At 42.2% G+C, this 23072-nt stretch overlaps 1 protein-coding gene across 3 annotated transcripts; it reads right to left on the bottom strand.

The window, feature by feature from the left end:
- Nucleotides 1-1700: 1700 nt before the first annotated feature.
- LOC125763062 (protein FAM107B) lies at nt 1701-22556 on the bottom strand. 3 transcript variants are annotated; one of them, XM_049425851.1, is made up of 5 exons: nt 22417-22556; nt 9283-9378; nt 5830-5939; nt 5394-5667; nt 1701-5330 (listed from the first exon to the last, which is right to left on the bottom strand). In XM_049425851.1, the coding sequence occupies exons 3-5, from the start codon at nt 5891-5893 to the stop codon at nt 5060-5062; spliced, it is 609 nt and encodes a 202-aa protein (XP_049281808.1). In that variant the 5' UTR covers nt 5894-5939; nt 9283-9378; nt 22417-22556; the 3' UTR covers nt 1701-5059. The 3 variants fall into 3 exon arrangements, with proteins under 3 accessions (XP_049281808.1, XP_049281819.1, XP_049281800.1); XM_049425862.1 differs by lacking the exon at nt 5830-5939 and having other exon boundaries at nt 22417-22429; XM_049425843.1 differs by lacking the exons at nt 5830-5939; nt 22417-22556 and adding an exon at nt 22128-22409.
- Between the last annotated feature and the right edge of the window lie 516 nt (nt 22557-23072).

Raw genomic sequence — 23072 nt, 5'->3', positions numbered from 1 at the left:
AACATACTGTTGCTCGATAATGAACACATATTCCGGAGTGGTTAGCGTTGACTGACTTTTCTTCCGAAACGGGTTAGAATTGTAAATGCAGTGAAGAAGAAAAAAACTGGGTAGAAATTCCGCCTTTGGGTGAAGTCGATCCGTAAAGGATTCTCGGATAAGCAGCGAGTAAAATCTGCTAATCCAATTATCCTCTCCCGTAAAACCAACAAACCGTATCGAAAGGACCCCGGGAATATCCCAGGTAAGGATTGCCTGACGTTCGGATGTGTAGTCGTCGGGAAGGAATTTGTTTCACTACCCAGGATCTGCTGGCTATTGGTGGTTCTATTGCTCAATTGTTTTCATTTTCGCGTTTAATAAATGTTTTGGTGGTTTCCAACGTTGCTGTACTGATTCCAATCAGTATGAATTTCTCCTTGAAGTTAGTACTCTTCCAAAGTTAAAATACAGTTAGTATACTGGCTAGACAGAAGAAGATGTTGAGATGTGGATATCATTAAAACATACCATTTTAACATCACGCATACAGTCACACAGCATACACCATCAACCAGACAAGCTGCCCAGACGAAGGGTCACACACTGGATTAATGCTTTTGGCAGGTCCGTTAAAAGGCGCAACATAAGCTGTTGTAAATTATGGACTTTCGAACTTCTATCGGTGGCGAGAGTACCAGCACGGTACGGCAAATCAGCAGCTTAGATGTCCCACACACCCAACCCATGGGTTGAAGTAAAAACGGTTGGAAAATCCGCGCGGCCCTGAAAGACAAAACAATGGTGAAAAGTCACAATAAGCTAGTAATCCAATTGCCTTTAGACTTATATCCTTCCCTGTTTTGGAGGAGAAATTATCATCCAGTCGAATGGCACCATCTTTTGGGATGTTCCGCTTTTCCTTTGTGTAGCTGTCGTTGACATGTGAAAGTGTTAAAAAGGACTTAGGGTGATGGTTGAGATAATGTGTTTGCATACGACGGAGTTCAAGTGCGCTCGACCATTTATCGTCGAGTCTTTCCCTGATTTTGGACACGTTTATACACCAACATAAACGAGCCTGCCCCCGTATGTTAGCTGTGCATCATCAATCAACAACAATCTTTTTAAAAAACGAATTGTATTGGTTTTTTGAAAAGATGATGTGATGATGATTAAAAAATTATTTTCTTTTTCTCTCCCTCTTGTTGGCTTTAACGACCTCTAAGGTCACTTCTGGCTTATTAGACTTATTTTTACCACGTAGCCGGATAGTCAGTCCTTGCTACGGGGACACGGTCAGGATGGGATTCGATCCCCAGTCCTCCCGTGTGGGTTTCAGAGTAAACCTTTGCTATGCCTAATAAATACAGCTTTCCTGCTTCCATATAGACAAAAATATACTATATCCTGTGTGTTTTTATAAAACAACGCTATGAAATGTGTTTATACAAAATAAAACCGTTTTTCTTTTGCTGCCTGCAAGCGCCATCTAGCGGGTGCTAGGATAAACACACTACATTCGAGCTGTTTTCTCACATTTTCTACATTCGAGCAAACTTTCTTCTCACTCGAGCAGATCGTTCTCTCACTATACGAACATTTTGTAATATTACCAACTAGAAGAAAAACCAGCTAAAGTTTTCTACAAACTACCATCAGGAGAATGTTTTCTTTTTGATATTATATTTAAAACCTAATAAAAATGTTTACACGTAATAAACAGTTCTACTATTTCTGCTTCTATTTCTCACTTACATCTACGTGCAACAGTATGTAGCCGATCCAAATCACGTTTAGAGCAAAAATTTTACGATTTTAACACGCCGATGGTACACAACTGGGTGCGAGCAAGGGATCGTATGAAATTTCATGCAATCATCTAGTTGCAGGGTTAGAAGATACGCCCAGAAACAGCGAACCATCGGTGCAGTAAAGCCGTAACATTTAGCTTACAATGTTTGTTATATTTTTGTAATGTTTTGTGTTCCACTGCTTTCAGCACTCTTTTACATCCTGCCTTGTTCTATTAAACCCTCAACTGCCGTTACGTATGAGTCTGTACTATATTATCCTGTTTTATTTGTTTGTTTCTCATTGTATATGCGTTGAAAATACTATTGTTCAAAGACAACAAAACTTTAATTAGAAATGTTTCACGCCTGTACATGAGTTGAAAAGCTATTATATGGTATTATTTGTGTGTTTTTTTTCTTCTTTTCGTTTTGTTTTCTTTTTTACGATTTGTTTGCTATTTTTTCGGTAACACACATACACGCTTACTTTGTTGTATTAATGTTTTGTAAGTTCAATCTTTCCTTAAGACACTTATATGTTTCTGCACTACCGGGTATATGCGCATAGTGATTTTGTATATGAAGTTTTGCGTTTATATAGATTGCGCCATTGAAATGCATTATGGGTGTTTTGTAAGTCCATATGGTTTGTTTTGTTTGTTTTGCCGACTGAAAGGTTTTTGTTTTTTTGCGTACGTTAAGGAATTCGCTATGATATTGATTGCTATTCGTGTCATTACCACACGCAGAAACAATTTCCAATTCATTAATCACCGTTTGCCTTACACAGAAAAATTTTGTCTTACCAGAAACGAGTAAAATAGTGAAACAACTAAATTTATAAACAACATAGTGCAAAATTTAAATTTCAAATCACCCATAATCACATTGACACCTTTCGGTCGCTTTACACACCATTTAACCCGCTATTCTGCATAGTCTCGTGTTTTAAAATGCTTCACTACTAACTAAAGACCCTTCTCACTTCCGATTGCCTACCGGTGGTAAGTTGTGGTATTGCTGATTGTGTTCCTATTTATGGTATAGGGATTGTATGCTTTCCGCTGCTCTAAAGTCTCCAAGTTGTTACTGCTAAGGCCCAATTTGTTTTGTTTTTTTTTGTAAAAAGGTAGATGAAGAAGCCCGTTTACTGTCATTACGTCCTTATTATGATGCGTCTCGCTACACTGCTGTACCGTTGCGGGTGCTAAACATGGTCGCACAATAACAAAATGGAACGTTAGTGTTAGGCTTCTATTGCGTTTCATGTTAACTTCACTTTCCATTCTAAACAGAGCTCATCAATTTTCAATTTTGTATGTTTTTTGTTTTTTGTTTTGCTATCACAACTGGAATATCGTAATGTTTGCTGTTTATTCCTAATACCTGCCTTCATACTTTTGCATTTACAAAACTCAGCAGTTTTGTTGGAAAATTTTATCTTGAACAACTGCTTAAACTCTACCCCTGTGCCCAAACGCAACGATGGCGTTTGTTTTGGTGAGCAAATGGTTTGGTTTGCGGGAAGGGTACCGGGAGGTGATTAAGGAAAAATTTAGACTTCTATGTTCCTGTAGATGTTTTTCGGGCCAAAATAGCCTAACCAGTTCTATTGCGGGGGCGTTGATGATAAACACCTTCCCCCACCACACCATGCTTGAGCAATATGACTCCTAGTGCGATGAAACGCTCCGATGGCATATTTGTTATTGTTTGCGTTCATTTGGTACATTTGCACACGCACAACGAGTGATACACAATTTGAGAAGAAATGCTTTCATAACTGCTAGTAATATGATTGGTTCTATACTGTTAAAAAAATGCTTAAGTGGATATCATTAGGTGCACGCCACATTTCGAGACTATCTTTGAGCTCACTTGCTTGATCCGTATCAGCCTTCTTTAGTGTTACATATAAAGGTCTGGATGAATATCATTTTCGTTCTCTTTTTTTTGGTATGTATAGGTTGCTTCCTTATGTTTCTTTGCTTCTCCTTTCTCTAATATTTACCTTTCTTTTGTTTTCTTTTTATCTCCAATTTCGCACTCCCAAGCTACGATATAATTCTAATATTTCATGTGATTTGTTTTGGCGTGTTTGAGTAGTGTGTTCATGGGAGTACTTTGCGTAATCTATTCCATCTGATTTTAATTATCTACGTCTTCAAAAACCAATCCATCTACGGTCGATTGTATAAATAAAACTCTCAATCGTGCCTACACAGTCTCTACTCGAATATCGGGGGTGGGGTAGAAATATCTTATAAGTTTTTTGTTTTTTTTTTTTTGGAAGAACTATCGGTGTCTATTGTTTGTAATCGTTCATTTTTTTGTTTGTTTCACTTCGTTTTTCTCTCATTGCCCTGTTTTATCACTATCAGTACATATTAGAACACACCCACGCCCACACGCACATACACACAAGTATGCCTTCACCATCTAGTTTTGGAGAATGGATTGATCTAAATTTCAGTGTGTAAAATGATTTTTCCGTTTTCCAAACACGGCAAGCATCAGTTGTTTGTTTTTTTTTGTTTTCTTTCTTTTCAAGTGCTCTACTTCCATTCGCACAAACAAGAAAGTGATAGCGGCGAAGGCAAGGAAAATTGGGAAAAAGTACAGACAGTGAGGATGGACAGTTTGACGATTTTAAAAACACAATATTACTTGCAGCCAACAGCGCATTATTTACTAATCCTATTTAAAGCCTATGGTTGCTTGCATTCGCATCCTTTTGCACTCTCAGTTCACGCACACATGCTTCGCTTATCACTGGCGGGTAAAAAAAAAAATCTGACACTGACACAAACACACATTCGATCTACCCATTCACACACACTTCGTTTTCAGTAAAATGGCACGCTTTTACAGAAGGGCACGGGGGCTGTACGCCTGTTTTGCAGCCCTTTTGCACCCTTCCCAAAAGCAAAACGGTTCCATTTCTGCTGAAAGCGTATCGCAAACACAAACTACTCGCAAACACCAACTTCGAACCTAATTTCTATGGCTGCTAACTGCTGTTGCTGCTGTTGCTGCTATACTGCTATACGGTTTATGAAGAAGTGCGTAAGAGTAACGTTGAATAGTTAAAAATAAAATTCTTAAACATAAAGCTTAAAAACGAATCAATTACATCCGATTACGATTATCGGGCCCGATCGACGTCTTCGCGCGATGCAAACGAAAACGCTAAACGGGGTCCGATAATCACAATTCGGGCTTGTAATTTTGTAGGAAGAAACGAGGAAGTTACAGCATCATGGGAGGCGCCCAATGCGCCCCCTTCATTTCGTATCGACCGTCGCCCGCAGCTTGGCGCGTGCATTTAAATACTCCGGATTGATAGAACCACCGGTCGGATCGGTTGCACCCGTCCCGCTGCCACCCTTCTGCTGTTCCAACCGTTGGGCACGCTGCATAATAACGCGTCCAAGCTCGCTCGCAATCGTTTGTTCCGTCTGCTTCGCAAGGTTTTGGGCTGCCAGCACCTGGCGCTCCTTTTGCTTCTCGAGCGCTCGCTGCAGTTCCGACTTCTGGTTCAGTACGCTCTTGCCGCTAAAAAAAATACGAACGTGAAAATAGTGAACGAATTTCGAACGTACCGTCGTGTGTACTTACATTTTCTGATTGAACATCATCTCGCGGTGCAAATTTTGCCGATCGATCGACTCGAGTACCGGGTTGACCAGCTTCTTTGGTACGATCAGTCCCTGTGCGTCCGTCATGACGCTTTGGCTTGAGCTTATCGGGCGCATCATTCCCGCACCAGGTCCACTACTACTGTTGGCTGTGGTGAGCAGATCAATCGACGATGCGCGACGCTGCTGGTGGATGTGACTCGCGTGTATACTGTTTCCGGGTGGGACAATTCTATCGTCTAAGTTTGTTTCATCTGTCGAGGTAAGATCGTAATGAAAATGATTATATTGAAGAAGAAAATAGATATGATATAGATGATTATAGCAAACATTATAGCTACTGAGCACTTATAAAGTAAGAATAGCATTTTACGAGTACGAGCGAGATATTACAACCAGCAACACAATCGCCAAACCTTGCTCGAAGATTCGCATTTTCTCACGGATGGTTTTGGTTGGTATAAAATGTGGACGATACATTGCGGGCCGTATGTGATCCGGTAGTTAGTGCTTGGCGTTGCTATAACTTTCGTGAACAAAGTTAAGATAAGATTTTATCAGCTTACGTTGCAATATTAACGATAGTAAGGAGGTAACATAATGTCTTATTTTGGAGTCCAGTGATGGTCTTCTTGGAGAAAGGATTGATTGAAGATAACTAGCTGCTGAACAGAGGTAAAGGGTACCTTGAATACCTTCAGACACCTTAGGAGCAATAGCTAGAAACGTAACGTAGAACTTTGGGGTATCTTAGACTTTAAGAATTGAAGCGCGTGGCCCGCAATCCAAAAACGATAGATCACACGAGACAATTGCTAAAGCAAGGTGAAGATAAGAGGTAACTTTATCGACTCACAGAGTTGCTCACCTGATCAAACAAACATCTCTGCTTGAGGACATGAGACGAGTGTTGGGGAAGAACTGTGAGTGAGTCTTCCAGAAGGCACTCAAACAAGATTCTGTTACTGAATCTCAATCCGAGAACACTTTTTAAATAATAATCAGACATTTCTGTATTCTTAAGTTACTGTTGTGTAGTAAATAAAAATACAGATACTTCAACAGATACCTCGTTTCATTCCATCGTTAGAACTTCCACGCGATTCTCTTGGGGTGTTGTTGTTTATGTTCGATACGATTTCAATACGGGACTCCTCCATGTAACGTAAACTAAGTCAACCAGTGGGCGCATTTTGCTCTCGTACCAGTTCCACTTCCGAGGTAGCTCGTTAAACCATCCGGCTTTTGGATGTGAAGCTCGAGGCGGTGGTACAGTTACATAATCTGATCAATTTCCATCATTTTTGCCACACCATCTCCACCAGCCTGAATCATTCGCCACAAGCGCTTACCATACCTGTCACGCGTATTAACCACATATCCGACGTGCATATGCATGCATGTTTGTGCTTTTCTATTTGTGCTCTGTCGACTCCCCCCCGATGCTGTAATACTGGGAGGTGTATGTGCGGTGATTTCCAATCCGCACACCTCGCAGCATTCACAAACGCATCTGTCTGGTCACTAAACCATCTCCTGATGGTGGATGAGTCAGTGTTTGGGAGCTGGAAGGGGGCATGGTACAGGTTGCAACTCGTTCTAGATTTACACTCCTCTTCCCGGACCCGCATCGAATATCTCGCAGTAACACCGGGATGTTGTGCCTCAACGCATCTCTTATCAATCCGGTTTGCTTTTGGTCATATTTTGCAGCAGATTACTGCAAATGGCACGTACAGTGGTGTCGTGTACGTGGACAAGTGTTACAAACGCCTCGCACCATCAGAACGAGATTGCACAACCTTTTTTTTTGTTGCCTGTTTTGAGATAGTTTTTTCTTCTTCTTGCAGGCAGGAAAAAAAACCTGGAGAAGGTACTGATAAATAATTAGCATGCAGCACATTCACAACAGCAAACACGAAAACAAAAAAATATTACGGCCGTCCTGCATAGAATTGATAAGTTGCATAAGTTTGAAATTGTTAATCACGCCAACACCAACATCTTCTCCACACCTATTTAAATTATTTTGTACACTCCTCTCGTTCGGTACGGTGTGGCCAAACCCGCGATAGGAGGCAGGGCACACGATAGCGGGCTGCACTCGTTACAAAACGTTACTGATAAAAATCCCATGGGGAAAAAAGTGGTTTACATGCGCATGGCATAGCACAAAACCAAGCGCACAAATCTGGTCTCGCATTTGCATAAGCGTATGTCAGGTTTAATAGCAAGAAAAAAAAAACGAGTTTATATCTCTGTTATGTTTAAATAGTCTTTCACCTGCAAGAGTAGATCAGTGGGTCTACGGTACGAGTGTCAGGAATAAAAGCATCATGAGTTTTCATTATATTTGTAAAAGAAGAGAATTATTCTACACATTCTAAAGCCTACGTTTTCCTTTGACTTGAGATATATATTTTGTCTGGAGGGAAGATTTTCACTCAGAAACTTTAAATGGCAATTTTTGTGATTTTTGGGGAAATTTGGAACTTTTGAGAATAAAAAGATATCTCAAATATTGGACCGGATATGACTGTATATCATCCCTTGTTAGAAAATCTCATGATATACCCAGGAATTCTTGGAATTTGTAGCGAGACTAGAGAGCCTAGGATAGAAAGTACTTTACAGATTTGTCTGGTTCGACGAGTTCATTAACTCTAGTTCATGCTCTAGATAGCTCATCCAGCTGTATGATGTTGTGCATCTTCGTTTCAGTGCGTCCTTGAGATATTTCATGAAAGATTCCTATAACCTTCAATATCCCTCAATATATTACCAAACGTCCAACAGTTTTGTATTTATTTCCAGCAGTGTAGCAGTGTTGTTCGTAATAAGGTCGCAATACCTGTTTGATTAGTGGTTACACCTGCAACAGCTGAGCGTAATGCTCTTGCTACGATGAGGGAGATCTGCCGCGTAGTGCGTTCGTACAAAATTAACGACAAATGATACGCACCAGCAGTTCTATTAGGTCGCACCATTTAGAACCAGTGTCACGTCGTGCCGCTACTATTGTAAGCTAGACGTGACCTTGATGGTTTGAACTGTCAGTATAGCTGCCCACACATCTTGCTATAGTTCATTTTTAAACCCCTCCTTTCCCATGCCATCTAAACGCAGTGCAGCATTACTAAACATAGCGCTTAAGAAGCGCTGTCTACACTTTCACCTTTCTCCACACAAAAGCAGACACACATCCACACACACACACGACCCATGCAGTTGGAAAATGGTTCGTACGCGTCTATCATAATAGACACGGTACTCCGACATTGGGAAGCCATACCCCGGGCACAATGCGTGGGCGACAACACACCTGTGCACGTGATGCAAAGCTGCTTAAGTGACGCAGTTAAGCCGTTAGAGTATTATTGTAGCACTACAACAACAAAAAGAAGTGTGCCAAAAACAGCACTTCCGCAGGGAGAGTAGATTTGTTCCCGCCGGGAGGCAATTGTTCAACTCACCCCAGGTTACCCGAGCGCGGGTAACCTCGAAACCTTCCCCTTCCACCCCTTAATGTGGACACCCGGAAACGGATGGCCCACTTGCATAAATTTTGTGTACAGATAAGTGACAGCAAAAAAACACAAAAACGACCTCCCCCTCCTCGTCGCGAAGGGAACCTTAATATGATTTTTCGGTCTGCTTTGTCGTATGTGGAGCTGTGGTGCAGGTTGTTTGTGGTTTCAATTGGCTCATTAAGCGCCCTAATCGGTTGGTGGGAAAGTGACAGATTTGGATTAGCCGTTCTTTTTTTTGTTGTTTTTAATGAAGTGTCACATTGTCACAGGAGGACACAGATTGGGTAGACATCAATCAACATCAAAAAAGGTCAAACTGAACCAGTTATCGCAACTTACCTTCCCGTTCCCGTAGATGCGCAGAACGTGAATCCGTAGCGGTTTGAGCGTTTGGTAGCGTGATTCCAGCTTTCACTTCTAGGCGAGGCGCCCTCTCTGCGAATGGGAATGATGAATCAAAAATTTTTTATTGGAGATTATTGAAGTTTTGGAAGCACTGAGAACACTGCAAACTAGCTGCTGCAGAGTAGTTTAAAACCCGTTAAATTCAAGCTTTGTTACGGTGGCTAGAAATTGCCTGAAGAATGACATCATGCATCAGTAGTCTACAACGTGTAAGAACATGTGTTTCTAGTTTACGACTCCGAACGCTATTCAATGAACAGTACTGGTCGTTTAATTTTCTTCGCGGTGCATCCTAATTTCCGCCGTCCCCTTCAACCACCACAGTCGACCAACGTAAGTACTGTGTTAGAGTACTTTTTTTTGTCTCCTTTGTAAGACGCATGCAACCAAAATGCAGTAAAGCAGATTCGAATACATTCGGCCAAAGGAACCTGATCGGGGAAAGTTTTCTTCAATCGCCAACAGCTTACAGACAGGCTACATCCATTCTCAAAGCGCGAACCCAGATGTGTAGCGGTTCAGGTCGTTGAGACCCCGCTGTGGTACCGGAGCTGGAAATCAGGCAAAGGGCCGTTCTGTTTAGCCGTTAGTTCATCGCAAGCGTCTCTTCCAGCGGCTTACGGCGTACCCACAGCTGCATCTCCAGATCCCACACGATGCATTTGTAAAAAGAAACAGGTTATTATTATCGTCTCGGAGAAAGGAAATGAGCTAGACGACGCTTCTAAGCTGGTGCTGACGCAAAGAAAGACGCAAGAAACCATTAGATCCGGGATGGGATATGTGATTGCACTGTGGTGAGAGGTTTGTTATTGCATACGTACGTGGGCTGGAAACGTACCACAATTTCAATGTTAAATAGAATCCGAATGACTCGTAGACTAAAGATAGATGGACTGCATACAGACAGCAAATGCAAGAAACAACGGATTGATTGTTCTAGCGCTTGTGAGTGCGAGTGCAGCTAAGACGCGACGTAGGCAATTATTACATCACAAGATTTACAAGTGTTCGAGAGAGTTTGGTATTTCATACAATGGAAGACCACAATGTAAAAGTTTTTGGTGATAAGCTGGTAACTCAGGTCGGTAGAACGCTATCCAGATACCGAAAATAACTACTCAACCTCAACCAGGGATTCATGAGCTCATTCTTCATGATAACTCTAGCTCGGGAATGTTTTAACCTACACCAGTAGACGCATTTAGTCATCAAACAGCGCACTAAAGATACAATATCCACGTCACGTTAATTATCCGTATCTGTAAACCAAAAGACATGTACGGAAAAACTCCGTAGTTTTCAGAAATCTAAAATCTAAAAGATCTAAGAGATGGTTCAATATGATATTGACTCTCTCCAGTGTATGCAATGTCTGATATAACGAACTCGGTTCAAGAAATAATTCGCAGAGCTAAAGAGGTGTCTCTACATCGAAAAGGAGCATATCAACAACTTCGTAATGTATTTAGTTGATTTAGACGAGAATTTCAAGAACTCACGATCAAGGATTGAATGCTAGGCTAGAACTATTGAGAGAAATACCGGACTTTATTCTAAGTTTATCGTTCTTGATCTGCTAGTTCATCACAAATATTCGTCCACAAACATTGCCAAATAAAGCATAGAATCTTATTCTTGGAGTAATGACCTGTTACGACTACCCTGTCATAACTGACTTTCTAGACATCTTTTTACCGTGTCCAAGCTACGGGGGGGGGGGGGGGGGGGGACGCCAATCTGCATGGGATTTAGTATCGGTCCTGTTGTGTGGGAGTACTGCTACCACCTAATAATACCCAATATTATCTGTACCGCAAATCGCTACAGTCACCACCGTCCAATCGTCGGCTAACACCCATAATGCATATGTAACACAACGGGCGCAGTTGAGCGTGGATTACTCAACCATATGATAGAAATATTCCGCATCGAACCAATTAGATACGATATCGATAGGTGCTTCTCTTTCGCTGTTACCTTCGGGGCCAGCATCACACTGGCTGGTTTTGCATACACGGATTCCGATCTTTCGGCGCACCCTTGCACGAAACGGTGCGTTGAATTTGTTTGCCACCGATCTGGCCTGGTGGGACGATCAGCATTTCAAACCCCGGTGCGTTTTCTATTCGCACCTGGATTGTGGAAATCAAGGAAGTGAGTGCACACCTCACCGCAACGTACTGCTTCTCCGCCGTGGCGGTTTCCACTGTTGAAGATTTTTGGAGTAACAGACAACCAGGCAGCCTTCACGCTTTGCTCACCCAAAACAATCGCCCACTTCGCTTCGGCGCTTATGTCCGGCAGCTGGGCAAAAAACGTTCGTCTCACTAACGGGGTGCCCCCAGAGGTGCCAGAGGAAAGTAGTGGAAAGATGTTCCGAAACAACAAAAAAAAGTTTTTGATAAAATCAGGAAAATCTACCACAAAACTCTCCCGCGTACTGGTGGACGAGGGGGAGAAAAAAACAACATACTAAACGTACCGAGCTCGAAGATGAGATGGCACACACATCGCGAAACTATGTTGGAAAAAAAGGTAGATTACATACAGCACCAGGTATCGCCCAAACACTGAAACGGAGCTCACACACCAGTCATCGTAACGATTTTCGTAGTGTTTCTTTCTTGTCTTGTTTTGAAGCATAAGCAAACATCTCCAGAGCATCTCAGGCACAACTGCCCGTACCGGAGCAACTGCTCCGAGGAAAGAGGAAATATTTTAATACAAAACAAATTCAACGGTCAAAAAAACCACGCATATGGAAATTAACAGCAGCGGTCAGCTGGTGGCCGCTAGGTGGCGTACAGAATCAAGAGGCACCCTACAAGAATAGGCACTCGGCGAACTCTGGGTGATGGAAAAAACACACACACAATAGAAAGCTACGGACAATAGACGAGTATGGTTGTGTTATCATTACTTTCGAGTGCTGAATAAAGCTACCAGCAAAGTGCCAAAAACCTGTCAGATGGTTTGCGTCATTCGTTTTTTTTTTTTGGTGGATATTGTTTCTCAGAACTAAAGTTCACCGTTTTTTTTCCGTGGTAGAAATCTTCAAGCACATCTCCACAACTTTGGCGCAAAACATTCCAATCTGTTCGGGGAGTTCCAGGAGAATTGGCAACAGCAAAACAAAAAAAGCCTCCCCGAGCTGGAATGTGCCAACTCCACATCTAGGACGCGACACAGGTCGCGAAAGTCTGAGATGACCTAGACACACCACAGCTGCGTCTTGGTGATGTAGATAGAATGGGATGTTGCCAATCCGTTGCGCACGCGGTGAGAAAGTGCGGCCAAAGACACAATGTACACCCGGGGGGGTGAAGGAATGTTGAATAGGGCCGAACAGTTCTCACGAACGAGGCCATTCGCTGCGGCGAACGTGTTTGCAGCTTGACAGCTGGATCACACTGCTCCACGAAACAACAACAAACCAGTATGATAAGGCAGAGTTACAGATCAGATTAAGCCGGGGTGCCGTAACTAAGACTGCAAAATAAAAACCACCTCTGACCCGCCAAAGGATGACAGCTAAGAGGATGAGGTCGTATTCAAAGGCGAGATAAAGGTGCGAAACTTTCGAGGTTAATAATTTCATGTCTTCACGCTTTTACCGCGCTACCTTGAGGAGCGCCGTGGAACGCTCGGAACGGAAAGAAACCCACCGCTGCCGATGATGTTGCCACCCCTGCTGGAAAACCGATTTGGAAACTCGCGTGCAGGATGTGTGTGTGTCTGTGGTCGCAGGGCAAGGAAGTAGTGGCCAACAAAAAAAAACATTCCAACACCCTCCAAAAATAGCCAATCAATGAAAGACGGTGGTTTTGTTGCTGCCACCACTTGAATGAAATGCTCTGTCGCTCTATCCAATGATCGGAAAAGCGAATCGGCCTCCAAATAATTATGCGCGTGTGTGTGTGTTTGTGTCTTTTTTGTTGCCTTCTTGTGGCGAATTGTTTTATAAGCTTCACTGCTCCTTCTTCCTCCCTTCGACTACCTTCTTCCCCTTTTTTGTGATTTAGTTTCTATTACTTTCGCTATGTGAGTTCTATTTCAATTGGTTTCGTTGGTGGTGCGTCTCTATTATTTTTCTTTCGACACCTCTGCAAACCGCGCGAAGGGTTCCAGCCGTGCTAGGTGCGCGGTTGGGCAAGTCCGCATTGATGCGCGGTGGCCTTCGCGGTGCTGTGGCCAGTTTACCAAAAAGGGAGTAGTTTGTTGGGAGGAGGAGGAGGCATCAGGTTGACCACTCTTACTTGCGGTGGGTAAAGGAATGAAGCGAAGTGCGTGAGTGCAACAACCACAGCGCACAAAAGACATTGGCCAAAACCTGGTGGTACGAAATTGGTCAGTGGTGTTGCGGGAGTTTGGAAAAATGGGACAGAGCACACACACACACACAGGTGGAAACCAAAAACGAAAAGAAAAAGGAAGAAGAAGAAGAAGAAGAAGAAGAAGAAGAAAACAAAAGCACCAAACACCAACAAAAAAAAAGAAGGAAAAACTCATGAAAATAGCAGTAATGAAAGACATAAGAAAACACACACGGGTGAAACAAAACGGATTCGGTTTAATTTGAACCGGGGGGTGCGAGAAGCGGACGGGGGGTTTTAGTCATTTTCAAGGCCCCCTTTTGATTTCGGAATCGGTGTGTATTGGGTGCCTGGCCTGCCAATGTGCCAAAAAGGGAAGGGCGGCAGAGAGCGTGCAGAGATACTTTCTCTTCCGATCGGGCAAAAAAAAAACCCACTCCCGATCAATCCGATCGGAGGAAGTGTGAAAAGTTGGTGCGGCTTTTCTTGTTGCAGTTTGCTGCTACCGTGTGTAACCATGTATTAACCATGAGAACCTGCTAGAGACAGGTCAGCGGGTACGAGACACCATGCGAGAGTACTGTCCCGTCGGCTCCACTGCACAAGCTTTTCGTTTTTTTGTCTGATTTTTTGTTTCGATCCAAACAGTTTGGACATGAAGACGAGCGAAAGAACCACGCTCGAACGAAGGTCTAATCGTAGCAATTGATGCAATTAGCAGCAAAGTAGTCGAAATAGTCTTGCCCCCCCCCCCCCACCCCCCCCCCTTCACCCGGCCAAGAGGAAGGTGACCTCCGGCGCTGCTTCGTGCGCGAGAACCGTGCGTGAAGTGCAGCAAGTGCAGAACGGCGAAGGTTTTTTGCCTTTATTGTATTAAGCGGAGACCATTGTGTAAGCCCGGAACCATAAACAAGATTGGTGGTGGTATATAGGCGAAACCTGAAGAAAAAAAGCATCGAAATCGAATTCTAGCATCTTCCCAAAAGCCGCACACAGTTCACACGAATGAAACTGGACGATGCGAATGAATGTCTGATGCGCTGGAAGCGGTATACTTATCTCTCTCATTAACTTTACACGATTACTACCACTACAGCGCGCAAATGTGACAGTTCTCAAAACGTCAACACGGTCATTTCGATCGGACATGAGTAACATATTGTTAGACGCTCAGCGCCATTTTGGTTTGGCTTAATCATTCCCTTAACTGCTGCTATGGTACAAAACCGTATTTGTCGCAAAACGAGCTTGGAACGCTATGCTTAACACTAAAAGAGATTATCGGGGCTCGCTTTGGACAGCGTTCGCCAACTGGCGATTACACAGCACAACACCGTGCTACACAGTCACGTCCCCCGGGGGGGATGGCCATATTGGATAACGCTGTTTACGCTTAGACGGCAGCACAAAACCAATCGTTATCGCTCATTGCACGGCATTAAGAACCGTGGCGGTAGTAGACGTGAAAGAATTATCCATATACATATATCAGGATATCAATCAGACGATTCTTCAGGGCCTGGACAGTTCATATCTGTATTTAGTATTGAGGTCGAGTAATAGCCAATGTAGACATGGACATCTTGGGTTTAATTTTAACAGTTAGACAACCTTACCGAATATACAGGAGAGCTCTTTTCCCAAGAAAACTATTCTGAGGATAGCAATCTTCACATACGTATTGATGGAGGACTCTGTGCTTACTCGTCAGATATCAAAATTTTGTTACTGATATTCTAAGAGCAGCGAAGTCCTATATAGATCTCGGTATATTCAATAGACATCCATTATCCACATACGAATTTGAGGATATCATTCAAGGATGGTTCTTTGGCGAAGAAGCCTGTAAAGAGATACCCAAAAATCCCCAATATCTCATGTAACGCGATGTTGTAAATACGAATACGGGAAGGAATAACAAAAAACCCATCCCACTCTCAGCATCGATTATAGTGCGGTGTACCGAAAATAAATTAATAAAGCTGTTCGTACCGACAAAGTATGTCAACCGGCACTGGGAAAGGGAACCAATCTCTTCGGTGGCGGAATCTGCTAGCGAGATTAGAAATTGCATTACGGACCAATCTCGCACCAAAACCGCATTACCCGGCGGCGGGCAAAAACGCGAACGAAATCGAGAGTATGCATAAGCCGGCGGGGGGGACAAGGGCGGTGAGGACGGGGTAGTACGAATGGCTGGAAAGGGGAAACGATGTAAGGGATCCGAAATTGGTTACACGTAACGGCTGTGGCCAGGCGCCGCCGTTCGCCGCAAAAATTGCGGTTTCTATGCACGAGGCTACTTCCCTTTTACTGCCCTCTTGGCAGTGGCAACTTACATCGCGCACACACACACACACACACATACCCATGTAAGCGCGGGTTATGCTAGAGGCGGACAGGTCTCGCTGACTTCCATCCGGTTACGGTAACGCTGGAGAAAAACTGGAATTCATCTGACTCTGCTTCTCCAGGCCACATCCACAATTGCTTTTTTTTCTGTGACAAAACATCACAAAGTACACAAATATATATGTGTAACTACTATCTGTCTACTTTTATTACTAGCCATGTGCTATCTCGCTTTTCTTTTTCACTCTCTCTCTCTCTCTCTCTCTCTCTCTCTCTCTCTCTATATTTCTCTGAGATAAACGTTAAACTAAGTGAACCTCGGAAGAGATAAGGAAAGGTAGATCCAGTTTAGAGATCAAAACATCAACTTTAAGGCTTTTAAATGCATTTGGCTAGACACAGGCTGCGAGAGAGAAAGAGAGAGGCTCGACATGATGCTGCCGAGATTTCGACACGAGTCAGGTGCAGTGCAAAGCAGAACATTTACCAGCTGTGCTATGGGTCCCATCTCCAACACGGGAGTTAATTCTCGATAAAATGTTCAACTGTATTGACTGATTGACTGTTAACTGATGTCAAACTTTATTTGACAGAACATTATTAAAAACTGATGATTGAAAAATGTAAATACTAATGTAAAGAACACATTAGTGTGTTATTTGTTTTTTTATTATTATTTTATTTAGAGCCTAACATGCAGTTTTGTCAGTTCTTTAAAAATAATCTATAATTTTTGTTGAATTATGGCAATCGATGTTTACTAGATAATTATGTCATTCTTGATGGTTTCAACATAACTCTTCAATCTAATCATATCAAACACAAGGAAAACGCTCTGAAATTTCTTCATCTTACCTATCTCTTTGTAACGGTCTCTACTTCGTTAGTAACAACTACTCAACAAAAAAAACATGCCATCGTCCACTACCTTTACAGATAAATTATAGCCATCTAGTTTGATAATGCGTACTTAACAATAGCCAACAGCACAAAACGGGCGGGGAATGCAACCAAAGGGGGAAATTTGAAGGGAAAACATGCCGGACAGCCGAACTCTATCCACACAGCTGCCCAGCGTGAACGCAAGAGGGCCGTCAAACGCATCTTTCTGAACCGTTTTGGGTAGCGCGCCGTGTCGTTGAAAACAATTGGGAAGACTGTGATTCCGTAAGCGAATGTAAAGCAGAACCAGCGGCGGTTAAAAGGCGGCTTCGGTAGAAAAAAAACGCGTGCACAGACGGCGAACGAAGCCAAAACCATGCTGGAAAAGCCATAAGGCCATCCCCGAGTACGGCGAGCATACCAAGTCGCTTATGTCATCCGACAGTGCTCCGCTTATGTTACTTTCGCGACGAGTGAAACGCATAGAAAATCGGTCCGGGTAACAAGGGGGGCAAAAACACATCAAGGGAGGATGTGCAACGATTTCTAGCGTCCGAAAAAAAAATAAAAAAATGTGCGTACACATGTTGCCGCATGCATATGGAGACACATAGTGTCCCCACCGCGGGTTGTGTGTTCCAGTTTTTAGCACATTAAAATGTCAATCAAAAAAAAAAAGACGAGATTGTGTACTTCAAATACATAATTTCTCTTTTGTTTGGTTGATAGATTATGGGGGGGGGTTTTTTTTGTTACATTTATTTTCTTCTACTTGCTAGCTGTAACATTTTAATTCGTCTTTCTTCTTACAACAAAATTATATATATTTAGAAGAATAATAGAGAAAATGCTTGTTGCATTTGTAAAGATGACAAATGATTCCCTCACTATTAAACGTAGATGTTTCACAGAGGAAAACAATATCCAAATTATGCATCCCAGGGCAGGTTCATAGTGCTACGGTTTACAGATGCAAGCAATAAAGGGAAAAAATACAGTGAGTTCGGTACAAACAGACAGAAATCATCTTCACCGTCCTCTCCCCCCATTCCACCGGGTGGGGATGTTACCGTGTTACATTGTGTTAACACAGAAATCTGTTGGGTGTCTGTTGTTGTTGTTTTTCTCTCCTTTCCTTCATATTTTGCAGTGATTCGCTTGCACAATCGGCTTACAATTGAAATAATTGTAGCATGCCATAATCGTCACAACCGGGCAGCATTATTTTTTGGGGCCGGCCTGTTTCTAGTGAGTGAATAATTTTGCGTTCCGTGCGTTACTTGAGCGCAACACCGTGGGTTATACGCCAGTACCGCAACAAGGGACTACCTTTTTTGTTGTTGTTGGGTAAATCAGATCAAAACAGTGTAACGAGATCTCGTAGAGGTGATAATACAAAATATTGGGCGTTGGGTGAATCTGTTTCACAAGAAGACATCAATTAAAGGAATTAAGAATAAATATGTATTGTGATCATTCCAGAATGTCTAAATTTTCCAGGAATCCCCAATATATTGAGAATATATTGGGTGTTGGGTGAATCTGTTTCACAAGAATACATCAAGATGAATCATTACATCGATTGAAGGAATTAAGAATAAATGTGTATTGTGATCACTGAAGAATGTCTAAATTTTCCAGGAATCCCCAATATATTGAGAATATATTGGGCGTTGGGTGAATCTGTTTCACAAGAAGACATCAAGATGAATCATTACATTGATTGAAGGAATTAAGAATAAATGTGTATTGTGATCATTCAAGAATGTCTAAATTTTCCAGGAATCCCCAATACATTGAGAATATATTGGGCGTTGGGTGAATCTGTTTCACAAGAATACATGAAGACGAATCATTATATCGATTGAAAGAATTAAGAATAAATGTGTATTGTGATCACTGAAGAATGTCTAAATTTTCCAGGAATCCCCAAGATATTGAGAATATATTGGGCGTTGGGTGAATCTGTTTCACAAGAAGACATCAAGATGAATCATTACATCGTTTGAAGGAATTAAGAATAAATGTGCATTGTGATCACTCAAGAATGTCTAAATTTTCCAGGAATCCCCAATATATTGAGGATATAAAGGTAAATATTTTTTTGTTGGATTTTTTTCATGCATCTAATGCTTTAATAAGGTATTTTAATATCGAAATCTAGCAAACTGTCAGTGTCCACGTTGCACATATTATTGCTATATAGTTCCCATTTCATCCACACCATCATCCAGTATCTTGCCTTGTTGGTGGAAAAGGCTCTGCTTCCCATGCAATCTATTTCGTTCCATAGTAAACCCGTGTCGAATGAAATCAATTGTACAGTTTTCCCTTTGGGAAGATCCCCTCCGTACGGACCGCGTTGATGTTTGATTTTGAAACGGAAGAACCGGATTGTACCAAACCATTCCAAATCTGTAAACTATCCTATGCATAATGAACAAGCGCATAGGGACAATCGCTTTTACTAGCGATACTGGAGCATCAAGCGCCCTTTGAAAACATTTCAATTACGTTAATTCGTTTCTTCTTATTATTATTACTATCGTCATCATCATCATCATCATCAAGATCATCTTTTTCCATCCGACGCAAGTACTATGTCTTGTGCTTCGATCGCGAAATCGAGAAAGAGATGGAGAGATACAACAGTGAAGTCAGGTTTCGTTTGGCGAAGCGCGCATCCGCGTCGGCGAGCGCATCCCGAGGTGAAAATGCAATTTTCAATTATAACCAGAACGGAAATTAGTTTGCTCACCGGCGCCGTCTGCTGCGCGGGTGTACAATGCGAGATGAGGTGAAGATCCAGTCTTCGCACCTCGATCCGAGTATTAAAGCAACAGAAAAAAAAACTTTACCCAATTTTACCGACCGTCTTCTACGTGCCCGTATATACACACTTTTATCTTGCCCATCCACAACTCCCTCTCCCCAAGGTGGAAAGTGCACTCGATTTTGTATACCGCTTCAAAATCGGTTCCACGGATGCCTTTTTTGCTTGCCTTTATTTTTACTTTATTTTTGGTTTTTGTTACTATTTGGCTCCAGTTTGTTTATCGTATCAAGTAGAGCGGTTTGTAAGCCCAAATTCAATCAGCAGGAAGATAATAATTCAGTTTATTATCTCAAAAACGTCTCAAGCAATCGAATACTTGTCGAATTCTTCGTGATCTCTTACAGAAGAATATTGGGAAAGGGGTTTTTTTTGTTATCCCGTCGAATGACCTTGCTGGGCAGCGAAGGTATTGCGTTACGATTCCATGAATAATAGTGGTTCGACATGGAATTGTATCCATCATACGTCATGCCGCTTTAATAATGAAGGTTAATTACTTTATACCTTAATGATGGGAACAGGTACAGTGTGGTGTAATATTTATGCGCCTAAAATTTATTTTTGGCAATAATTTTAATTAAACGAAATTATTAACTTATTCATTCAATCCCTTCTGACAGTAAGAAAAGTGAAAATCTTGCTGCATAATATTGTCCAGCTGTTATGTGATTAGCTTCCATCGGAAAAGGATAATATTGATTTTGCTAAAACGAGTTCCATAGCGAAATGGATCGTACAGGAAGGCACCAACATCACCCACCAGAATAATCGATTATGACCTTTATAGGACCGAAATAAGGCGAAGATTTGAACCCCACATGTGACCTTAAACCTTGAAGGACGAAGAACACTCCGGCGAAGCGAAGGCAATGTCCCCGCGGTCACGTCCACCGATGTCACACGGTCACCAAGGTTGGTATAGCGTTGTACGATACCCACCACTACACTAACCGGCCATTGCCATATTGCATCCGAATCGATTAAAATTGCCTCCACCCCCTCTCCTTCTTCCCCTCTCCCTCCTTCAAGCATCCTTCCTGGTTCAATTGAATTATGTGCCAAGATTTGTGCCTGGGCACGCCATCATCTCGAATGGAAAATGGGAAACTACATCATATCGCATAATTAAACAAAACAGAAAAAAGAAAACAATCAAATAAACAACCAAACAGCAGCCTCGTTAACGTTTTGACCAGCGCACACACACACACATACACACACATACCACAGAAGAAAAAAAAACAAATCACGCAAATCTTATCTGCCTGATGGTTGTGCAGGGATGTGTTGGTTGTGTGCGTGTGTGTGTGTTCAGTTTTTATTTTCTTTTTCTCCAAACACAAATCTCACGAGATGAGTGTACAATTTTAGTGCCATTGCGTGAGTACGTGTGTGTATGTGTGTGTGTATCTTTGTGTAAAAGATAATTTGATGCTACGTGATGCTGCGCTCGGACCGGTTCTATACCACTAGACGCGTATCGGATGTTTCGCCTTATAAAATTACACACACAGACATCCATGCTGTGGAGGCACGAATTTCTGTTGAAAGTACTTGAAAAAAAACGGTACCCCGTAAGGAAAGCCCACGGTAATAAGATATTCCTGAGGGCATGTTAAGACAAGGTTTATAAAGAATTAAGAGAAAAAGGATATTCGCTGCAAAAAAAGAATATCTTTTTCTGTAGCGTTTTGCTGCATCTTCTTAGGATGAAACGTTTCTCCAGCATCCGTGCAGCACGCACACGCACACACACACACGCAGCGGGAGAAAACGCATACATGCAAGCGTATCCGTACGCGTGCGTACACGCGGATCGCTTCCGGGGCCGACGAGCGTCCGAGAAACACAAACAAACATCTCGTCGGGAAGTCGCTGAACCTTGTCCAAAGTGGCCAGATTGGGGGTTTCGCAGCGTTGAAGCTCCACATAGGGGGTTTTTTGTTAATTCTTTTGGCATGCGCAAGGACAACACAGAAACACACACAAAAACCGGAACGTTGAAACGAAAACAAAGAACCAACGAAAGAGAGCAAATGGGCAAACAAGAACGCAAAAAAAATGATGCGTTCAATTTGAAATGTTCTTGAAAGTTTGGTTTTGAATCGGAGTATTGACAAGCGGTGTGGAAAAAAATCATTTAATATAATTAAAGTTTACAAAATAAAATAAAAAGTTTAAAAAAGAGATAAGCGGTAGCGAAGAAGGAAGAGAGAACACAATATCAAAACAAAAAAAAGCATCATTTAGAGAAATTTTTTGCTGCGGTTGTGGTTTGTGTTTTCAAATCCCTTCTGAAGTTGTTTACGTTAGCTTTTTTTTCTTCCTTGCTATTCCGGTTTCGTTGCTGTCCGGTCATTGAATCAGTATAAACTTCTAGCTAGTGTACATACGGCACATTCCAACGATGTTGCTGGCGCCATAGCAAAAAAAACGTGGTGCACGAACTTTGATTTGAGCTGGACGGTCGGTTGATAGTAAGAACGATGAACTTACACAAGGTGAAACTTTTAACCCAAAAAGAAGTTTAGAAAACAACAAATAAAAATAATTCGTCGATAAAAATTCCTGCCACCGAAGCGTCTTCACGCTTCCTGCGGCAAGGGTAAGGGACACTTAGAACAAGGTTAGAACACTAGACACAACATCAAAAACTACTAGAACACGGGCTAGAACACGAACCTGAAGAAAAACACACGTTTTAATTCTGCAACGCACGAATGAATGAAACGTAACTTTACGCCTGTTGTTCGCTGTTGTATCGAAACGTCCGACCGCTTTGAATGCCGCTTTCGAACAAGTGGCGTGTTTGACGTTAGCGCGATCACAACAGATGTGTTTTCCCACTCTGTCCCGGCGACAGACGTCGGCGAGGGAAAGGGGGAGGGGGAGGGAGAAAGAAAGAGAAGGAAGCGCGTTTGCTTTGCGGTTGGGGGGGTAAAAAACTCAACGAATGCACCTTTGGTTTTGCTAGCGTGTGTGTGTGTGTTGGTGCGAACGGGAAATTCAGCGAGAGTGAGAAAACAATAAAGCCCTTTTCTACGTGTTTATACGGCATAGTTCAAAGCTGTTCGTGCCTATTACCCAAATAACAAAACTCCCTAATTCCCTTTATGGAGCTACAAACTTCATCTACAAAAAATTGTTGTATATGAGCTCTAAAAAGTATATTTATTCACTAAACTAGAGAATGCCACAGGCTGTGAAATTATTTTCCGAAATGCTAGTAGAATCCACACAGCGCAAGAATCTCTCGTTGGCTTTAACGACCTCTCTAAGGTCACGTCGGCCATTTCTGGATTACTAGACTTATTATTTTTAACGCGTAGTCGGATAGT

This window comes from Anopheles funestus, chromosome X (assembly GCF_943734845.2).
Source record: "Anopheles funestus chromosome X, idAnoFuneDA-416_04, whole genome shotgun sequence".
Lineage (NCBI taxonomy): Eukaryota > Metazoa > Arthropoda > Insecta > Diptera > Culicidae > Anopheles > Anopheles funestus.
Note: the sequence above shows the minus strand (reverse complement) of the source record. Positions and strands in the feature narration are given on the sequence as shown.

Bases quoted from the DNA above. Each gene is read 5' to 3' on its own strand.
- LOC125763062 (XM_049425843.1), bottom strand. The intron at 5,668-9,282 runs GTAAGTTGCGAT...TTACCTCGACAG, and splicing joins GCATCTACGGGAACGGGAAG to ATGAAACAAACTTAGACGAT. The intron at 5,331-5,393 runs GTAAGTACACAC...TATTTTTTTTAG, and splicing joins ATGATGTTCAATCAGAAAAT to CGGCAAGAGCGTACTGAACC.